This window comes from Mustelus asterias, chromosome 7 (assembly GCF_964213995.1).
Source record: "Mustelus asterias chromosome 7, sMusAst1.hap1.1, whole genome shotgun sequence".
Lineage (NCBI taxonomy): Eukaryota > Metazoa > Chordata > Chondrichthyes > Carcharhiniformes > Triakidae > Mustelus > Mustelus asterias.
In genome coordinates this window covers 87,751,992-87,771,330 of record NC_135807.1, presented here as the reverse complement: position 1 = coordinate 87,771,330, position 19,339 = coordinate 87,751,992, and the positions used below count along the sequence as shown (strand labels likewise).

General features: G+C 44.1%; 1 protein-coding gene and 1 pseudogene across 1 annotated transcript in view; both read right to left on the bottom strand.

The window, feature by feature from the left end:
* The window catches only part of LOC144495843 (uncharacterized), a 54,736-nt gene that overhangs the window by 14,303 nt on the left and 21,094 nt on the right, over positions 1 to 19,339 (bottom strand). Inside the window, exon 2 of the mRNA XM_078216459.1 lies at positions 3,450 to 3,554. Within this exon, the coding sequence (XP_078072585.1) occupies positions 3,450 to 3,554 (105 nt within the window). The remainder of the gene's footprint in view (positions 1 to 3,449; positions 3,555 to 19,339) is intronic.
* On the bottom strand, positions 3,018 to 3,171 carry LOC144496219 (U2 spliceosomal RNA; annotated as a pseudogene).

The following is a 19,339-nucleotide window of genomic DNA, read 5'->3' as shown; positions in this document are numbered from 1 at the left end:
ATGTTGGCTGAGTTGCAAGAGTATGTACCGTGTACCTGGTAGATGGTGTTCTTGCGTGAGATGATGGCATCCATGTCGATGATCTGGCACGTCTTGCAGAGGTTGCTGTGGCAGGATTGTGTGGTGCCATGGTCACTGTTCTCCTGAAGGCTGGGTAGTTTGCTGCGGACAATGGTCTGTTTGAGGCTGTGCGGTTGTTTGAAAGCAAGAAGTGGGGGTGTGGGAATGGCCTTGGTGAGATGTTCGTCTTCATCAATGACATGTTGAAGGCTCCGGAGGAGATGCCGTAGCTTCTCCGCTCCGGGGAAGTACTGGACGACGAAGGGTACTCTGTCCACCGTGTCCCATGTTTGTCTTCTGAGGAGGTCGGTGCGGTTTTTCGCTGTGGCGCATCGGAACTGTCAATCGAAGAGTCGAGCGCCATATCCTGTTCTTATGAGGGCATTATGACACCATCCACCAGGTATACGGTACATACTCTGGCAATTCAGCCAACATTGTCTACCTGTTACGTTGCAGGAAAGGATGTCCCGAGGCATGGTACATTGGGGAAACCATGCAGATGCTACGACAACGGATGAATGAACACCGCTCGACAATCACCAGGCAAGACTGTTCTCTTCCTGTTGGGGAGCATTTCAGCGGTCACGGGCATTCAGCCTCTGATCTCTGGGTAAGCGTTCTCCAAGGCGGCCTTCATGACACACGACAGCGCAGAGTCGCTGAGCAGAGACTCTTAGCCAGGTTCTGCACACATGAGGACGGCCTCAACCGGGATATTAGGTTCATGTCACACTATCTGTAACCCCCACAACCTGCCTGGATGTGCAAAATCTCACTAGCTGTCCTGTCTGGTGACAATACACATCTCTTTAACCTGTGCTTAATGCTCCCTCCACTCACATTGTCTGTACCTTTAAGACTTGATTAGCTGTAAAGACTCACATTCCAATCATTATTCATGTAAATTGAGTTTGTGTCTTTGTGCCCCCTGTTTGTAATCAGAACTCCCAGCCACCTGACGAAGGGACAGCCTGTTCCGAAAGCTAGTGGCTTTTGCTACCAAATAAACCTGTTGGACTTTAACCTGGTGTTGTGAGACTTCTCACCAACCTTGACAGATGCACCAAAGAAAGCATTCTTTCTGGTTGTATCACAGCTTGGTATGGCTGCTGCTCTGTCAAAGACCCCAAGAAACTACAAAGGGTCATGAACGAAGCCCAGTCCATCACTCAAACCAGCCTCTCACCCATTGACTCTGTCTACACTTCCCGCACCTTCAGAAAAGCAGCCAGCATAATTAAGGACCCCACGCACACCGGACATCCTCTCTTCCACCTTCTTCCATTGGGAAAAAGGTACAAAAGTCAAAAGTCTGAGGACCCGTCCCAACCGACTCAAGAACAGCTTTTTCCGTGCTGCTGGTAGACTTTTGAATGGACCTACCTCGCACTAAGTTGATCTTTCTCTGCACCCTAGCTATGACTGTAACACTACATTCTGCACTCTCTTGTTTCCTTTATGTCCAGTATGCTTTGTTTGTGTAGCACATATACTGTATATTAATACATGGGACAATAATAAATCAAATCAAAAATCAAATCAAATCAAAGGTTTTACCCATGTGACTACCGATAAATGGAGTGAGCAATGTAAAATTGCAGTCAATTACCTCTTTAACACGTTTGTTTCTGCTAATTGTTATTTTCAAAATGGCGGGTGGATTTCCAATTTTGGCGCCTGTTCGCCTTCCATTTTATGGGAAACTGGCTGGATGACAACAGATTGCCGACCCAATGTCATTACCATATTTAATGTGAGTGCAGGGGCTCTGATTTGCAGCTGTAAAATCCAACCCAATATGATTTTCAGCACAAATTTCCAAACAATCTTTAAATGCACCAAATTAACAGATTTAGAATCATAGAATCCTACAGTGCAAAAGGAGACCATTCAGTCCATTGGGTCTGCACCGACCACAATCTCATCCAGGCCCTATCCCCATAACACCATGCATTTACCCTGGCTATTCCCCTGACACTAAGGGGCAATTTAGCATGGCCAATCCACTTAACCCGCACATCTTTGGACTGTGGGAGGAAACCGGAGCACCCGGAGGAAACCCATGCAGACACGGGGAGAATGTGCAAACTCCACACAGACAGTGACCCAAACCAGGAATCTAACCTGGATCCCTGGCGCTGTGAGGCAGCAGCGCTAACCACTGTGCCACCGTGCCGCTCACAATTTAAAACTTAATCTAGAACAGAACCTTATCATCAAATTAAATTGTGTTCCTCAGAAATGATACAAACTTTATAATGACCATAATTCTGGTAAGGTGGTAGAGCAGAAAATGTGTTTCCTAAATCTGTTTCGATTTAAGAAATGACCCCAGCTCTGCTCTTTTGGGATTGCTTCTTCAGACAGTTGATCTTTAGATTGAAAGATTCATCTTCAGTTATTTGCATAAGCAAGTTGGACAGGCTGTTCGCATGATTCACACATCCTGTCAGTGGGACCAGTGGTCCACATTTAATGTGACTCCTCAAGGTGTCCTAAGCACCTTACCAGGCATTGTCGTCCCGCTAATAACTCTTGAGGTCAGAGGAATCGTAAGCATTCCCAACAGCATGTAGTTGTCTAGTTAATGAAAGTAGAACCATTGCAATTTACTCCAATTTTCAAAGGTGGAATGGCCATGCTGAATCGCCCCTTAGTATGCAAAGATGTGTAGGTTAGGTTGATTAGTCACCATGGTAAATGTACAGGGTTACAGGAATAGGGCGGGGGTTGGGGTCGGGGGGTGGGGGGGGGGGGGGGGGGGGGATGCCTGGGTGAGTTCCTCTTCAGAGAGTCAGTGCAGACTCGATGGGCTGAAGGGCCCCTTTCTGCATTGTAAGAATTCTATGGTTCTTTGCTCCTCTCGATTCTTTAAAATGTTCTACTTCAGTGAATTGGCTTAATTGCAGTTTATCATTTTAACTAACTTAGTAACTTATTTTTCATTCCTCTCTCAGAGTTACTAAGCCAATGTGCAGAGTGGATGGGGCAAGCCCTGAATCCATCTACTTGCTCCAAAAACCAATTCAATTCATGGTCCCCAGGCGAGGGACATACCAGATCCAAGCTGACAAGAACAGGTAGTACACCTGATCACAAGCGTGATCTTACGCTTGACCTTAGCCCGATTTAACCAAGTTAACAAATTAATTTTTACTTCCATAGTTCATATTAAGTATCTGCTAAATGAAGTTTGCTGAGTGAGCCAGCTGTTGACATCGGAATATATTGGTCAGTGTTGGATTGGATAACTAATGTCAACAAAGCAAAAACCTGAGGGTGCAATTCATTGAAAAGATCATTTGAATTGGTCATCTTACCGAGGTTTCACTGGACTGAAAACTTCTGATTATTTCAGTTCAGTACATGCGTGCTTGAATACTCACTATTTACTTCCCTGTTACCACGCCGGTGTTTACGGATACTGCGCGTAGTGACACCATCAGAACAAAACACGACCAGGAACACGAGGAGAATGGAGCTGCAAAATCCTGGTAAGAAACACGATGATGTGAAAGATTGTAAGGATTAAGAATATAAGAATTTACTGTTATCAATTATGAACGATCATCAAGAATGCTCCTTTTCAAAATAAAAATGTAGTGCTCTCTTATTTTTCATGTAATTATTTGGACATAGATAAACGTTCATTATTGAGAAGATATGAAGCAAGTTCACAATTTAATAAAACAATATAGATGGTACCTCTGCACACAAATCCCCCCTCAATCTGTTGATTGCTGTTGTATGATAAATACTCTCCTCCATTTATATGTTCTCTGTTTTATTGAAAATACCTGTTACATTTTTTCCATTCTTACATTGGCTTTGTGCTCTCTGTCAGTCTGATATTTCCAGTCTCTCTGGACTAGCTTCATGGATCATTTGTATGCAAATAATTTGTTGCAGTCCCACAACACGCTCCACACTTATGGTGTGTGGCATAACTTCCCAATTAAAATTCTTGGTGGCGGAAAAAATGTGGTTTTGTGAGCAGATTGGAGTGACAACAAAACAAATCATTTGCTCTAATTATAGGTTCGTGACAGTACCAGATAATTAAAGCTTTTCTATGAAAGAATCCCTCTATAATGGAGTCAATTTAAATTATTTTCAAAAACATGGCCGGAGAAAGCTATTAACAACATAAAACATTCCATAAAATATTTCATAATGCAAAAAACCGTTTGAAACATAATGGTTTCCATCCTCAATAAGGACATTGCTGATCATTTTCTTGTGTCACTTTCCACCCACATTCCCCTTTACATCATCCATCAAACCACTTCTCCGCCTCTGGAAAATTTATCCTCCAATTCACTCACAACTTTTAAAATCTCAATTGTATCTTTCAATCCTCCACTCGCCACAACATTCCTGCAGCTACTGATTTGCTCAAACACACTCTCAGCTCCAGCTCTGAAGCCATAGTCTGCACTAAAGCCATTACTCCCTCTCACCATGGCCATTCTCTTGGTACGGCACTCAACTCTGTTAATGGAAGACCACGAAATGCAGACTTGGTCAGATAACAATGACTGGTTTAACCATTCACCTCCAGATCTAGCTGGAGAACGATAGGATCCTGCTCTGGCTTCCTAAAACAGCTCTATATTCCAGAATCTTCCTGGAATGCACAGATAACCCTTGGCTTCTTTCTTCCGCTGCTAAATGTTCCTCTTAAATCCCTTTCCCCTGTCTCCTTTGCAAAACCTCCAACCATAAATGCAAGGAGCTAATGAATTTCTTTGTAATTAAGATTGAGAGCATCCAAGCAAGTGCCTTTGTTGCTTTCCTTCAAATAGTTCACCTAACCAAACCCCCTCTAAAGTTCTTCCCTGCCCCGGCTCTGAACTTTCCTCTTTCTCTTATTTCCCTCCTTTCTGTACTCATCTTGGCCACGATTTTCACCTCTTGCTCTCTCAAATCCTCGAGCTATGAACTTGCTGACCATCCAACTTCCCTTCCAGGTCCCCATATTAATGGTTCTCTCCCTTCAGGTGCTGTCCTTCACTCCTTCCAACACACCACCATCAACCCTCACCTCAATAAATCAACATGTGACCTCACCATCCTTGCAAACGACCATTCCAACTCCAGCTTCCCTTTCCTCTCCAAAGTCCCTGAAAGAGTTGCAGCCTCCGAAATCCATGCCCATCTTTCAGAATCATCGAAGGTTTACAGCACAGAAAGAGGCCAAGTGGCCTATCGTTTCTGTGCCTGTTTGGAGATCTGGAGATCCTGGAGAGCTTTGTTTGAATCCCTTCAATTGGGTTTCCAGGTGTTGTGGTAGGGATGGAAATCCAATTAGAGGGATTCAAACAAAGCAAAGTCACAACTGACATCCTAAGCGATTGCAGCAAAGCTAAGTTTTCTCTCTTTGTTCTTCCTGACCTGTTTGCATCTGCATTTGGTGTGGCTGACTACACCGTTCCCATCCAATTCTCCAGCTGCATGGGACTGCATTCGCCATTCTGATCTATGTATTCATATCCAGAGTGTCACTTACAGTGGCTTCGCTTCCCACTCTGGCATCTTTACCCCAGTGTATCCCAAGGATCTATCCTTAATCCCCCTCCTATTTGGCACTGACATGCTTCCCCTTGGTAACATCATCCAAAAATGTAACATAGGTGTCCTCATGATGGTATATGGCCCTAACATATCACCACCTCTCTCAACTCTTCCATCGTCTCCAAATGATTAGATCGCTTGTCCAATATCCAGCACTGGGTGAAGATAAATTTTCTCCCACTCGAAATGACTAAAGTTGCAAGTCCATATTGAGAGGTATAGATCGGGTGGAGACTTTGTCCCAGGGTGGAAATGGCTGCTACGAGAGGACACAGGTTTAAGGTGCTGGGGGGTAGGTACAGGGGAAATGTTAGGGGGACGTTTTTCACACAGAGGGTGGTATGCGAGTGGAATCGGCTGCCGTCAGTGGTGGTGGAGGCAAACTCAATAGGGTCTTTTAAGAGACTCCTGGATGAGTACATGGGACTTAATAGGATGGAGGGTTATAGGTAGGCCTAGAAGGTAGGGATATGTTCGGCACAACTTGTGGGGCCGAAGGGCCTGTTTTGTGCTGTAGTTTTCTATGGTTCTATGTTTCTATGCTACAAACTCCATTCTCAATTGACTCCATCCCTCTCCCTGTAACTGTCTGAGGCTAAACCAGTTCCTTAGCAACCATGCTGTCATATTTGAGCTGAGATGTGTTTTGACCACATATTCATGCCATAACTAAGACCACCTATTTCCATCTCCGTAACATCACTTGACTCAACACCTGCCTCAGTTTATCTACTGCAAATACCTGGCATTTTTACCTTTAGATCTGACACAAGTTACTGACTGGCCTCTGCCATTCCATGCTCCCTAAATCAAGGTCATGCAAACTTTGCTTCTCATGTCCTTGCTTGCACCAATTTCCATTCCTCTAACACCTCTGTATCCGCTACCCTACCCAGTCAAGCAATATCTCAATTTGAAAATTCTCATCCTTGTTTCAACTACATCCATGGACTTGCCCCTCCTTTTCTCTGTAATCTTCTCCAGCCTCACAATCTTCCAAAATATCCACACTTATCTAATTTCGGCCTGTTTAGCATCCCCAGTTTTAGTAGTCGCCTTTGGTGGCCATGGTTTCAGATACCTAGCACCCAAGCTCTAGAAATTCCATCCATAAATCTCTCCATCTCTCTTCCTCCCTTCCTACTTTTAAGACAGAATCAAAATCATAACCTGGAATCTTATTACCGTTCAAGCCGGTGGGATTTTCCCAACCTGCTGCAGTGAATGGAGATTTGGCCGGCTGCTAAATTATCCGCCTTCGCTGCAACGGGAGTGTGGTGTGAACAGCAGGTATGATCGCATCCTTAGAATTGTTACAGTGCAGAAGGAGGCCATTTGACCCATCATGTCTGCACTGTCTCTCCAAATGAGCATCAAGTGTTTTTCTCCTGCCTCTGCCCCATTAACTTGCACATTGTTTCTATTCAAATAATCAGCTAATCCCCTCTTGAGCAGCTCAATTGAATCTGCCTCCACCACACTTCCCAGGCAGTGCATTCAAGACCAAAACCACTCACTGTGTGGAAAAAGAAATCTCACATACATTTGCTTCTTTTGCAAATCATTTTAAATCTGTCCTCTCTTTCTCAGTCCTTTTACGAGCAGGAACAATTTCTTCCTATCTACTTTGTCCAGCCCCCTCATGATTTTAAATGCCTCCATCAAATCTCTTCTTAGTCTTCTTCTCCGCAAGGAAAACTGTAACAAATTCTCCAATCTATCTTCATAAGTGAAGTTTTTCATCCCTGGAGCCATCTTTGTAAACCGCTTCTGCACTTTCTCCAATGCATTCACATCCTTCCTATAATGCAGTACCCAGAAAGTACACAATGCTTCAGCTGAGGTCTAACCAGTCTCCTATACAAGTTCAGCATATCCTCCTTGCTCTTGTACTCTAAGCCCCTATTAACTTACCTATTTAATGAAGCTTTTGGTCATCAAATATATTGTCACCCTATGTGGTCAAGTGTCAAATTTTCTTTATAATCCTCCTGTGAAACACCTTGGAATGGTTCATTACACTAATACCTTGTTGTTGTTATTGATGAAAGTACAGGTTGATTTGAGCATAGGTAGTACAACGAAAATCCTGCATACTCGTACTGAACGACACTTTCAAGAATGACCTTCCACAAGAAAGCAAGTTCACTTGCTCGAGATTTGATATCCACATTCAAGTAGCCACCATACATACACAATATGGGTTTTACTTGTATTCCATATTTTAAGTATAGTTTTAAGTAACACCTCAGTATGATACACCATTCAGATGATTAGGATCTCATAAAATATGAGCTAAAACTTCTATTCTGCTATTCCTAAAAGGGCTAACTGATGAAAAAAACATCAGTAATGCAAGAATTTGTCCATTTCTCAATTTTGAAAAGGAAAAAAAGAGCTAAAGTATCATTGTATTGCTCTGTGTATCAGCACTCACATTGGTCCACTCCTGATTGGGGCTCCTTCAATTGCCTCAGTCTTATCGCAATGACCTTTGACCCAGAAGCATGCAGTAAGGAAGATTTATAATTTCTTTAAAATGTCTGTGGAATCTGTAATTGATTTTAAGAATGGCCAGAATTCTCCGATGTTGGATGCCCCACCGTTACTGGCAGCGAGAACGGAAAATTTGGCACTCAGCCAAGTGTCCATTCACTGCAGCGGGACTGGAGCATTTCAGCTGCGGGCGAGGTTGGATAATTCCGGCCAATGCGTGGAGCGGACTTGTTTAGAGTTTGCATCGATTGTAAATGGATCCATTTTAATTTTCTTGAATAATGAGAATTACTAGTCTGTGTGACCTGCCAACCCTTGACAAAGGAGTAGTACAAACAGGAAGGAAGTTAAGAAGGAATTTGTGTAGCTGGACACAAGGAGAGCTGCAAACAAAGGAAAAGCTGAAGCAAAAGCGAGAACAGAGAAGGCACATTTCAAAGGAGCTGCATGTGTAAAATACTTTAACATGACAGAAAGGCACAGACAGGGTTAGAGCAGGGATTGTCAATTAGACAGGTTTACTGCTGTTGCTTCAGTTTTGCCTGAGTGAGCCAGGCCATTTAACAGAGTTTATTAAAGAGATTGGACAGAAGAGTCTCTAGGGAACTGCCATTAAGATTGCAGTAAACCTAGCTAAGGAGGTTCTGCAGGAACGTACTGTTCAGCTGACAGCTGTCTCCAAGGATCTCAGATAGAATATGGCTGCAGTGAATGTGACTTGAGGGCCAAATCAATAGAGTGGGAAAGTGAGAAACCTTACACGTCAAAGGCTAAGTTGGAGAATTTTAGAAATTCATATGGTGCCGCTATCTGGAGGGGGGGGGGGGGGGGAGGTGGTGATGAAGTGTTTGTGGTCATGTAAGATGTATCTTTGTTGCATTGACTATTTACAGTGAACGTGTCTTTTTATTTGAAATATCATTTGCCTGCTAATTCATATTTAGATTGTATTGATTCTGATTTGTGTTAAAGTAAGAATTTTACAAAGTGAAATTGTGTTGGTAATTTTGTCATTTGGGCGCCATTTGCTAAATTTGGTTCATGGTTTCCCCCCTGGAGATCGTATCGTTCTTTTTTTGCAACGTCCTTTCTAAAATTCTCTGAATCTGTCCCCCTCTCTCCATCTTTAAAAGCCGTTGTAAAATTCATCTCTTTATCCTAGTTATTGGTTACCCTTCGTAATCCCTTCCACTTTTGTATTCTGCCCACTTAAGATATGATTCAAGGCGCTGGAAATTCTTTACTTTGTCGTCATTGATGTCAGCTGCCCCTTGATTCGAGGGTCTTCATGTGACTGAATAGGCTGATTCTTTAAGCACAGATCCTTTGGCACATGGAGCAGGATATTCCACAAGGGAATGGGAGTGCAACATTTGCTTCTTTTTCTTTCCTTCTCTGTCTCATCATTAAAACTTTGTGACTCAAAGCATGATTCAGCTTGGTGGACAAGCAGTGGCTATTTTGAAGGTTTGGTAGCAAGCTCCTCCCAGTCATTAAGGTCAATGCTGCCGCACTTCAAGGAGAGCTTCAAAGTATCTTTGAAGCATTTTTGTTTTCCTCCTCTGGAACGCTGACCATTTGCGAGTTCAGAAAACAGGACCTAGCAGGGATACGGTTTTCGCCCATCAAGACGTTGGGCGGAATTTTCTCATCCGGCCTGCCACGGGAACCGTAGTGGGCAGGACAGGACCATGCAAAGGTCCGCTGACCTCAGGCGGGATTTTCCTGTCTTGGGGTGAGCGCGGCCAGAAAATCCCACCCACTATGTCCAATCTATTGTGGTTGATTTTGCAGGAGTTTAGCCTGAATTGTTGTGGAGCTGGCTTCAAGAAGGAGGTGCTATGTAAATGCAAGTCATTGAAAATATTAACTGCGCATTCAATTCGATTGTGTTTTTGGGACGATGCTGACAGCCAAATTTGTGCATATAACAGTCACTGCATTTCAATGTAATTCCTGTATCTGGAATCATTTTGAGATGTTTCCATAATACATAGCAAGGTGATTGTTGCCTTTCTGTGACCTTTACTATTGATTATTTCAACCTCCTATTTTAAATTACCCACATCAGCAGTGTTGCCTGTAAAATTTAATTGTGTGCATCCAGTTTTTTTAATCTGTCCTACCTTTGAATTGTTCTGCCTGGTTACACAGTATTTAACCTTCATCAAAACCTACACAATACCTTTCAGGTTGCAGTGAGGAGCGTTACTCATGTGTGAATCCTAATTTCCCATATCATCAAGAATGTCTGTCCTTGCTTGTGATATAGGTAAAATTTTGGAAATGTACCCAAGAGATGAACAAATAAACCAGTCTGGTAATTGCTTTAAGCAATACGACCTGTCCAACGTCTCCACATGCTCCCACACCAGTCCTTGAAAGTAGTATGGCATCACATCAGAAAATATAACAAGTAAATAAATTTCACAGAAAAATTGAGCAGTCAGATAAGTAACAGTTGCAGTCATATCATTGTAGTAGATCTACTTCCATTTATTCCCTCAAGTAAACAAAATAATAAGAGATAAGGTAAACCTTTGTAAATAACATTTAAAAAAATGCAGGATTCATTTGCCTAACTTTTTTTTTTGTAATCATGGGAGCCTAATTATTCTAAACTGGAAATTCAAGTTAATTTTAAGCTTTCAGGAATTTCAATTTGTTTGATTTCTTAGTTACCGAATCTAACAAATCAGGAAGTTGTCATTCATCTCTTTGCTTGAGCATTTCAAGTTACACCTCCCTGCCCTGCTTTCTCCTCATGGCCTTGCATAGTTTTCTTTGAATAATCATCCATTATTTTCCCTAAATAGATACAATGGTCACTGCCTCATTCACTCCTTGTTGTAAAGTATTCCATGTCTCAACAACCTGCTGTATAAAGAAATGCATTCACCTCTTTCCCCACTGTATTATTCGGGCTCTGAAATTGATAAGTCATCATTACCGACTTCTCGCGCAAAGGAAATAATCCTGCACTCTTCATTTAAATCATATCTGTTCATAGCTTTAAAATTCACTTTAGAACCTCCTCTGTGCCTTCTCTGCTCCAATGGGAATAGCTTCAGTATTTCAAGTCTCTTCTCATTACTGAAGTTTCCCATCTTTGCCACTGTTGTAGATTCTTAATGGCTTTAGTGTACTTTCTGTAATACAATAGAATAGAATAGAATCCCTACAATGCAGAAGGAGGCCATTCAGCCCATCGAGCCTGCACCGACAACAATTCCACCCAGGCCTTGTCCCCGTAACCGCACACTTATTTACCCCACTAGTCCCCCTGACACTAAGGGGCAATTAACCTAATCCACACATCTTTGGACTGTTGGAGGAAACCGGAGAACCCGGAGGAAACCCACGCAGAATTGGGGAGAACATGTAGACTCTGTAGTCACCCGAGGCCGGAACTGAACCAGGGTCCCTGGCACTGTGAGGCAGCAGTGTAACCACTGTGCCACCATACCGCCCGTAATGGGGTACCCAGAAGTGTCTACAGTACTTCAACTGTAGCCTTTGTAATTTTTGTACAGATTTATTATTGTATCTTGTTCTCTATGCATATATTGAGAATGTAAAAAAACTGTTGACCTGTTTCACGACTTTACTTACACTCAAACATTTTATATTTGAATCTTTAGATTTCTTATTCATTCATATCCATTCATTATGTGTTTAAACCCATTCTCTTGTTTTATTTCTGTCACTTAGTCACATAAATTGCAGATTCCACCAGCCTGCCTGTTCCACTAACCGAACTACAGCTTCACCATTTGTGTGCCCCCATGTCTGTTATTAGCCAACTTTGAATCTGTGCTCCTTCTGCGCAAATCCAAATCGAGTAACTAGACTCAGAACAAGAACACTCAGCAACACTCAGCCACTAACTGAGAAAATCTAATTCATTCGAAACCTGTTTCTTGCCTGTTGACCAACTCTCCATCCATAGGACTGCATTTCTTCTTATATTTTCCAACAAGATTTTTCTAACAAACTCTTGAGAGACACCTTATCAAACTTCTGAGAATCAATAAACGCCACACAAACTGAATCATTCATATCTCTCCAATCTGTTATCTCTTGTAAAATTTTCTTAAATTTGTCAGCACCACTTACCATTAGAAAATCCATGCTGACTGTCCTTAATTAGTGGACATGTTTTCAAATTATCACTAATTCCATCCCTAAGTACAGTTTCTAATGTCTCAATATTTGCTGGGAGGAAGCATTGGGGGAGAGGAGAACAAAGTGCAGATTTCCGAGGATTTATATGTTTTTACCAGGCTTCCTACCTGACGATCAACCTGATTGACTGGCTGCCTGCAAGATGCCCTGGCCACGCTGCAGTGAGTAGGTATCGAGGGGGAGACAAATCAAGAGGAGTGAATGATCAGTTTCAAGGGGCAGATTATAGTTAGAGGGAATCATGGTTGGCAGGGGAACGGGACACGGTTGAGGGGGTAGATTGTGGTCATGAAAATGAAGGTTGGAGGGCAGGGATCTTGATTGGGAAGGCAGGTTGCAGTGGGGAGAAAGAGATCTTGGTTTGGGGGGAGATTGTGGGTGGAAGGGATTGTTGTCAGCAGGGATCATCAGATCATGGTCTGGGGAACATGGTCTGGGGGTCATAGTCTGGGCATCATGGTCTGGGGGTGCAGATAATGGTGGTCAGCAGGGCAGATTATGGTTAGGGGATCATGGCCAGATGGGAGAGATTGTGGTTGTGGCGGGGGGCAGAATTTTTGGCTGGAGGAGAGATCAAAGTTCATAGCATCTTGTGTGAAAGCAGGGAGATTGCAGGGAAAGATCAGGGAAATAGAAGTAGGTAAACTTATTAGACTTGGCAGGAACACTCCTGCTCATCCTGGTCCCCAAGCAGTGCAGTAAATTCACTTACCTTATGAATATAACACCGCTTTTGTCTGTTAGGTTGCCCGGGGAACTCTGACCAAAATGCGTGATATAGAAAAAACATGTAAAATTGGAGGAGTGTTTCCCAATTGACATCTTTCCTGAAAGCGGATTGATCACCCAAAAGAACCAGAAATGGGTGGATTGGGTTTGGGTTTGAAAGTTTTCAAATTTTGAGTGCCTAAATCTGTAGGCACTCACCCCCAATAAGTTTGCCTGTGATTGATATTAGGTTATCTGCTGACAGTTAGCTGCTTTTATCCTTCACTCCTTTCTTGATCAATAGTATTACTCTGATGGGGAGGATTTTCTGCCCCTGTTTTCGGGGGGGCGGGAACAGCCGAGGGGTTTGAGAACAGCGCAAGAGTCCCAAAACAGCTTTTACACTGGCAGGATTTCCCGATCGATTGTCCCCGGCCCCCGCCAATGACATAACGGGAATCCAAATTTAAAAATTGGGAGAAGCAGAGAACGCGGGCATGCTGATATGAATCATGACAGGTCCCCCATGATGTACACCTGGTGAGCAGGACCTGCCGGAGATGCACAGGTGAGTCCAGTCCCTGGGGAGAGAGGACCATACCTGGGTACTGCCTCCAAGGGGGAAGTTCTGCTCTCTTCCTTCTTCCCCTTCTTTTTGAATCAGCACTCTCCTTGTGTAACTGTGTAAACTCACGTCTGGTAATTAACGGTAATTACCTCAGGGTGTAACATGAGGATTCAGCTTTTGGATTTATTCCCTATCAATACATCCTGACTCACTTATCTCTATCTCTCTCTCTCTCTCTCTTTCTTCCTTTCTATCACTAGAGTGAACCTTCAAGCGAATGTTTCCAATGTGCCATTCAAACATGTAACAACAATCCATTGGCTCGGATTAATTTGAATTTCACCTTGAGTGGACAATAGAGTCTGGGGCAGCATTTTACCAGCAGCAGCCAATTGAGTAGCCACCTAAGGGCTTGAATATTATTAAAGATGATGGCCTATCCCCAAGAGAAGGCGACCAATCAGAGGGCCAGCAGCCTCCGCAGCGCCACATGGAGCTATGACCATTGCTGAGGCATGGAAGAGGCCTAGAGCCTACAGCAGATAGGCAAGAAAAAACTTAGGGTGCAATACTCCAAAAAGATGACTAAATCTTATCTCCAATTCCCCCCAGGTCTGTTGGTGCAATTTCGATCACAATTCTTCCCAACATGGTCATTTGTTTTGAGGGGGCAGGATGATTTGCACTGCGAATGAGGGGAGCGGGGTCTAAACATGCCAGCAAGTTCTGTTCCTCTGAGAACAGGGCACCATCTTTAAAGAGTGCCCCAATCTCTTTATCTAGGTCCTATCTAGGCCCTCTCCCCTCACCCCATCCCCATAACCCTGTGCATTTACCATGGCTAATCCATCTAACCTACACATCTTTGGACTGGGGGAGAAAACCAGAGCACCCGGAGGAAATCCACGCAGACATGGGGAAAATGCCAGTCACCCGAGGGTGGAATCGAACCTGGCTCCCTGGCGCCGTGAGGCAGCAGTGTTAACCATTGTGCCACCGTGCCGTCCTCGCTGAGTGTGAACCAGATTACATGGCGGCCATGGGCAGGGAGAATCTCAAGATGCGATCTTCCTGTTGGAAATCCTGTTGTGGCCCCTCTCAAGAGAATATCTGTCCATAATGAGATGTGCGCCTGGGCGAGCGGGGCCTGGGCATCACCCACTTTGGAAGTGATCACAGCCCTGAGTGTTGGAGGCGAAACCCTGCAGGTAAAATCCCGGCAGCTGGCTTCCCTGATCGTGGGCCCATCCTTGTTTCATAAAGACTTCACTTTGGCCGGTGGCTGGGAGACATTTAGATGGTAACCCCTTTATGTGGTGGGAGACTGATTCGCTTGCTGTTGGCAAAATCCTGATGGTAATCCTAAAATGGGCATTCATTGGGTCCTTAAGAATGGGAGTTGACTGCCTGTTTCCTTGGGGTGGGCGTCTGTCTGCTTCCAGTACCGTAAGAAGTTTAACAACACCAGGTTAAAGTCCAACAGGTTTATTTGGTAGCAAAAGCCACACAAGCTTTCGGAGCTCCAAGCCCCTTCAGCTCCGAAAGCTTGTGTGGCTTTTGCTACCAAATAAACCTGTTGGACTTTAACCTGGCGTTGTTAAACTTCTTACTGTGTTTACCCCAGTCCAATGCCGGCATCTCCACATCATGCTTCCAGTACCACCAGCGTAGAATCCAATCTAATGATTAATGTGGCTTCCCGTGGTTTTATACCCTCCTTCCCCTGACCCAGCCTCCTGTGGGTCGGTTAAACTCAGCCCATGGAGTAACAACCATACTGCCGCTATCAGGATTACACTGGGAGGTGTTCCAGGTGGCAGATGGCAACACTGCAGTTTCTAATAGCATGGGGAATGAATTAAATTGGCGTTCTGTCCCGACAAAGGTGGAGTTAAAACAGCTGTAAATTACCTTCCAGAGACAGGGACAAAAGCCCAATTATGGGGGCATGCTGAGTGCATTCTCACCAACACCCAAAAGCCACATCACAACAGTGTGTATTTTAGGAATAAAGAATAGGTTTAAAAACACAGAGCAGACAGTCTGTAAATGATTATGCTGTAACCTTGCTCCTCTTTCTTTCAGACGCACAGGGCTCCAACTGCAATCGCAGGAAGCCACTGGAAAAGGTGGGTAGGTTACTGAGGTTGCTCACCCGCGTTCAGGATCCTGTGTAATTTAGGGAGTTTCTCCTCGTAAATTGGCAACTCCTCAGAAAACCATCAGGCTGTGAGGCTGAAAATTGGAGGTTTTCCTAATGGGAGACACAAGCTTGTATACCTCCCAACAGTTTGCAATAAAGCCAATTTGGTGAAGAGAGAAAACACAACCACAGCAATTCACACCTGTAATCAAACCAAAAGGCTTCAAAACAACTAGGTACAGAATTCATTTTAAAATGAACCCGCAGAGACCAATGGCATGCAATTTTCTTCCAGATGTGTGTTTACTTCGGATGAAGGTTCACCGATGCAGTAATCAGTCCCCATAAGGCTGGAATATTGTTTCTGTCTCTCAAAATGAATGCTACAATAACGCTATAATTAACAGCAAAGCTTAGCTACCCAGATCTTTTTAATAATCGGTGTTTTGAATAAAGAGAATCATTTTTGAAATCTCACCGAGGCCTCGATTTCACCTCTTCTCGTTCTTGGCAAAGTCTCTCAATGTGTTTGTTGCCTTCCAAATGAACCTACTCCATATTGTTTAGTCACAAGCCAGGGATTCCCATGAGTCGGCAGGAATATTTGACCTTTTTGAGGATGCTTTAAGTTCATAAAGGCAAAACACTGCGGATGCTGTAACCTGAAACAGAGCTGCTGAAGGGTCATCGAAATGTTGGCTCTATTCTCGCTCCACAGATGCTGTCGGACCTGCTGAGATATTCCAGCATTTTCTGTTTTTGCTTTAAGTTCATCCATAATGCATTTCCTCGAATCTCCCAGGAGTCTCCTGCCACGACCGTGTTCTGAATAGAACAAGTGCTGTTCTGAAACAGGACATGAAAGAAATGTCCTGCCCAGCGGAGCTGATTTTAAGTGATTTGTGCCTCAATGCGGGGCATGTTGCCTTGGGGGAAAGATGTTGCTGTTGGACCATCTTTCTTACCACTGGATTGGAGGGTTTTGGTAAAGCATTGCCGATGGTATTTCTCCAGTGCTTTGAGGTGCCTGCTGATGTTTGTTCAATTCTGCAAAGCATATGGAGTGCGGGGATCACTGCTGCCCAGTGACTCTAGTCTTGAGTTTGAGATCCTGGTCCTCAAATACTCGAACAAGGCTGTGTCATTGAACCATTTCTCTTTTCCAACTTTCTCGCTGCAATACTGCACCTCACTCCAGCTAATTACCCACAGGCCTGGAGGTAATCTACAGAACAGATAGGGAAGATAAGGCGGCACAGTGGCACATTGGTTAGCACTACTGCCTCACAGCGCCAGGGACCCGGGTTCAATTCAGTCCTCAGGTCACTGTCTGTGGGAGTTTGCACATTCTCCCAGTGTCTGAATGGGTTTCCTCTGGGTGCTCTGGCTTCCTCCCACAGTCCAAAGATGTGCAGGCTAGGTGGATTGGCCATGCTAAATTGCCCTTAGTGTATGGGGGACTGGCAGGGTAAATGATACAGAAAATAATCCAAATTTTCCAGGATCTCGTCATTCAGCTGAATCAATGGTTTGAAGAGGATCTTAGTATTCCAGATGTTTAATGAAAGACCCATTTTCTCCTCAGCTTCAGAGAAGGAGTCAAAAATAACTCGGTGCTCAGTTTCTGAGTGAGCGCACACAAGCGTTATCTACATATCAGAGCTCAATAATGAGACTGAAGTGGTTTTGGTTTTGGATTGAAGACAGCACAGGTTGAACACTTCCCTATCTGTTCTGTCGCTTACCTCCAGGCCTGTAGGGAATTAGCTAGAGTAAGGTGCAATATTGTAGTGAGAAAGTTGGAAAAGGGAATTGGTGCAGTGACACAGCCTTGTTTGGCCCCATTCCTCAATGAGATAGCATTTGTAATGGTTCCATTTGTAAGCATCCTACCTGGCAAATCATTATGGAGCATGCAGGGAAATTTCTGAAGGTGGTCATATTTAAGAAAGATACTCCATAAATCTTCAGAGTTGACAGGGTCAAAGAGTGGAATTTTCTCATTTTTCGACTAATTCTCAACTCAGGTGGGACGAGCGGGGTGTCGACCACCGGATGCGCTGCCGACTTTCCCGCCATATCTTCTGACACTTAGTCAAGAAATCAAGGAGGCGGGTCTCACAACGTCACACTGGTGTGAGCCCACCCCACCAGAAACCTCAGTCCTTGATAGATCAGGGAGTCATTTTTAGAGGACACCTCGATGTAAAGAAGATAAAAATATGCTAAAAATAAGATAAAATAACCCTCGCCACACCATGGAATCCCTCCCCACCTCACAGAAACAGAATGCCCGGATTTAGTCCCTGGTACTGCCCTCTGGTATTACCCTGGGGCAGTGCCAGTGTACTGCCCTGGCATTACCCGCTTACCCCCAGGTACTGCACTTACCTGTGCACCCCTGGTGGGTTCTGTTTGCCAGTTCCATGTTTTTAAAAACCTGTTGAAAACCCCACTGCCGTGATGACAGACCACCAGGGATGAGACTTTCCAGCGTGGGGAGATGGTATAGTGGGGAAACCCACCTTTGCTGTTTGTAATATATATAAATGATTTGGAGGAAAATGTAACTGGATTGATTAGTAAGTTTGTGGATGACACAAAGGTTGGTGGATTTGCAGATAGCGATGAGGACCATCAGAGGATACAGCAGGATATAGATCGGTTGGAGACTTGGGCGGAGAGATGGCAGATGCAGTTTAATCCGGACAAATGTGAGGTAATGCATTTTGGAAGGTCTAATGCAGATTGGAAATATACAGTAAATGGCAGAACCCTTAAGAGTATTGATAGGCAAGGGGATCTGGGTGCACAGGTACACAGGTCACTGAAAGTGACAATGCAGGTGGAGAAGGTAGTCAAGAAGACATACGGCATGCTTGCCTTCATCGGCCGGGGTATTGAGTTTAAAAATTGGCAAGTCATGTTGACGTTTCATAGAACCTCAGTGAAGCCGCACTTGGAATATAGTGTTCAATTCCGGTCGCCACACTACCAGAAGGATATGGAGGCTTTGGAGAGGGTACAGAAAAGATTTACCAGGATGTTGCCTGGTATGGAGGGCATTAGCTATGAGGAGAGGTTGGAGAAACGTGGTTTGTTCTCACTGGAGCGATGAAGGTTGAGTGGAGACCTGATAGAAGTCTACAAGATTATGAGAGGCATGGACAGAGTGGATAGTCAGAAGCTTTTTCCCAGGGTGGAAGAGTCAATTAACAGGACGCATAGGTTTAAGGTGCGAGGGGCAAGTTTTAAAAGAGATGTACGAGGCAGATTTTTTACACAGAGAGTGGTGGGTGCCTGGAACTCGTTGCCGGGGGAGGTAGTGGAAGCGGATACGGTAGTGACTTTTAAGGGGCATCTTGACAAGTACATGAATGAGATGGGAATAGAGGGATATGGTCCCCGGAAGCGTAGGGGGTTTTAGTTAAGTCAGGCAGTGGTCACTGCAGGCTTGGAGGGCCGAAGGGCCTGTTCCTGTGCTGTAATTTTCTTTGTTCTTTGTTCTTTGTTAACCTGCTAATCATATGTAAGTATTATTAGGAGGTTCTTGTCATTGCATAGCGGGAGGGCGGGTGAATCCCATGAATGTAAATGGAGTT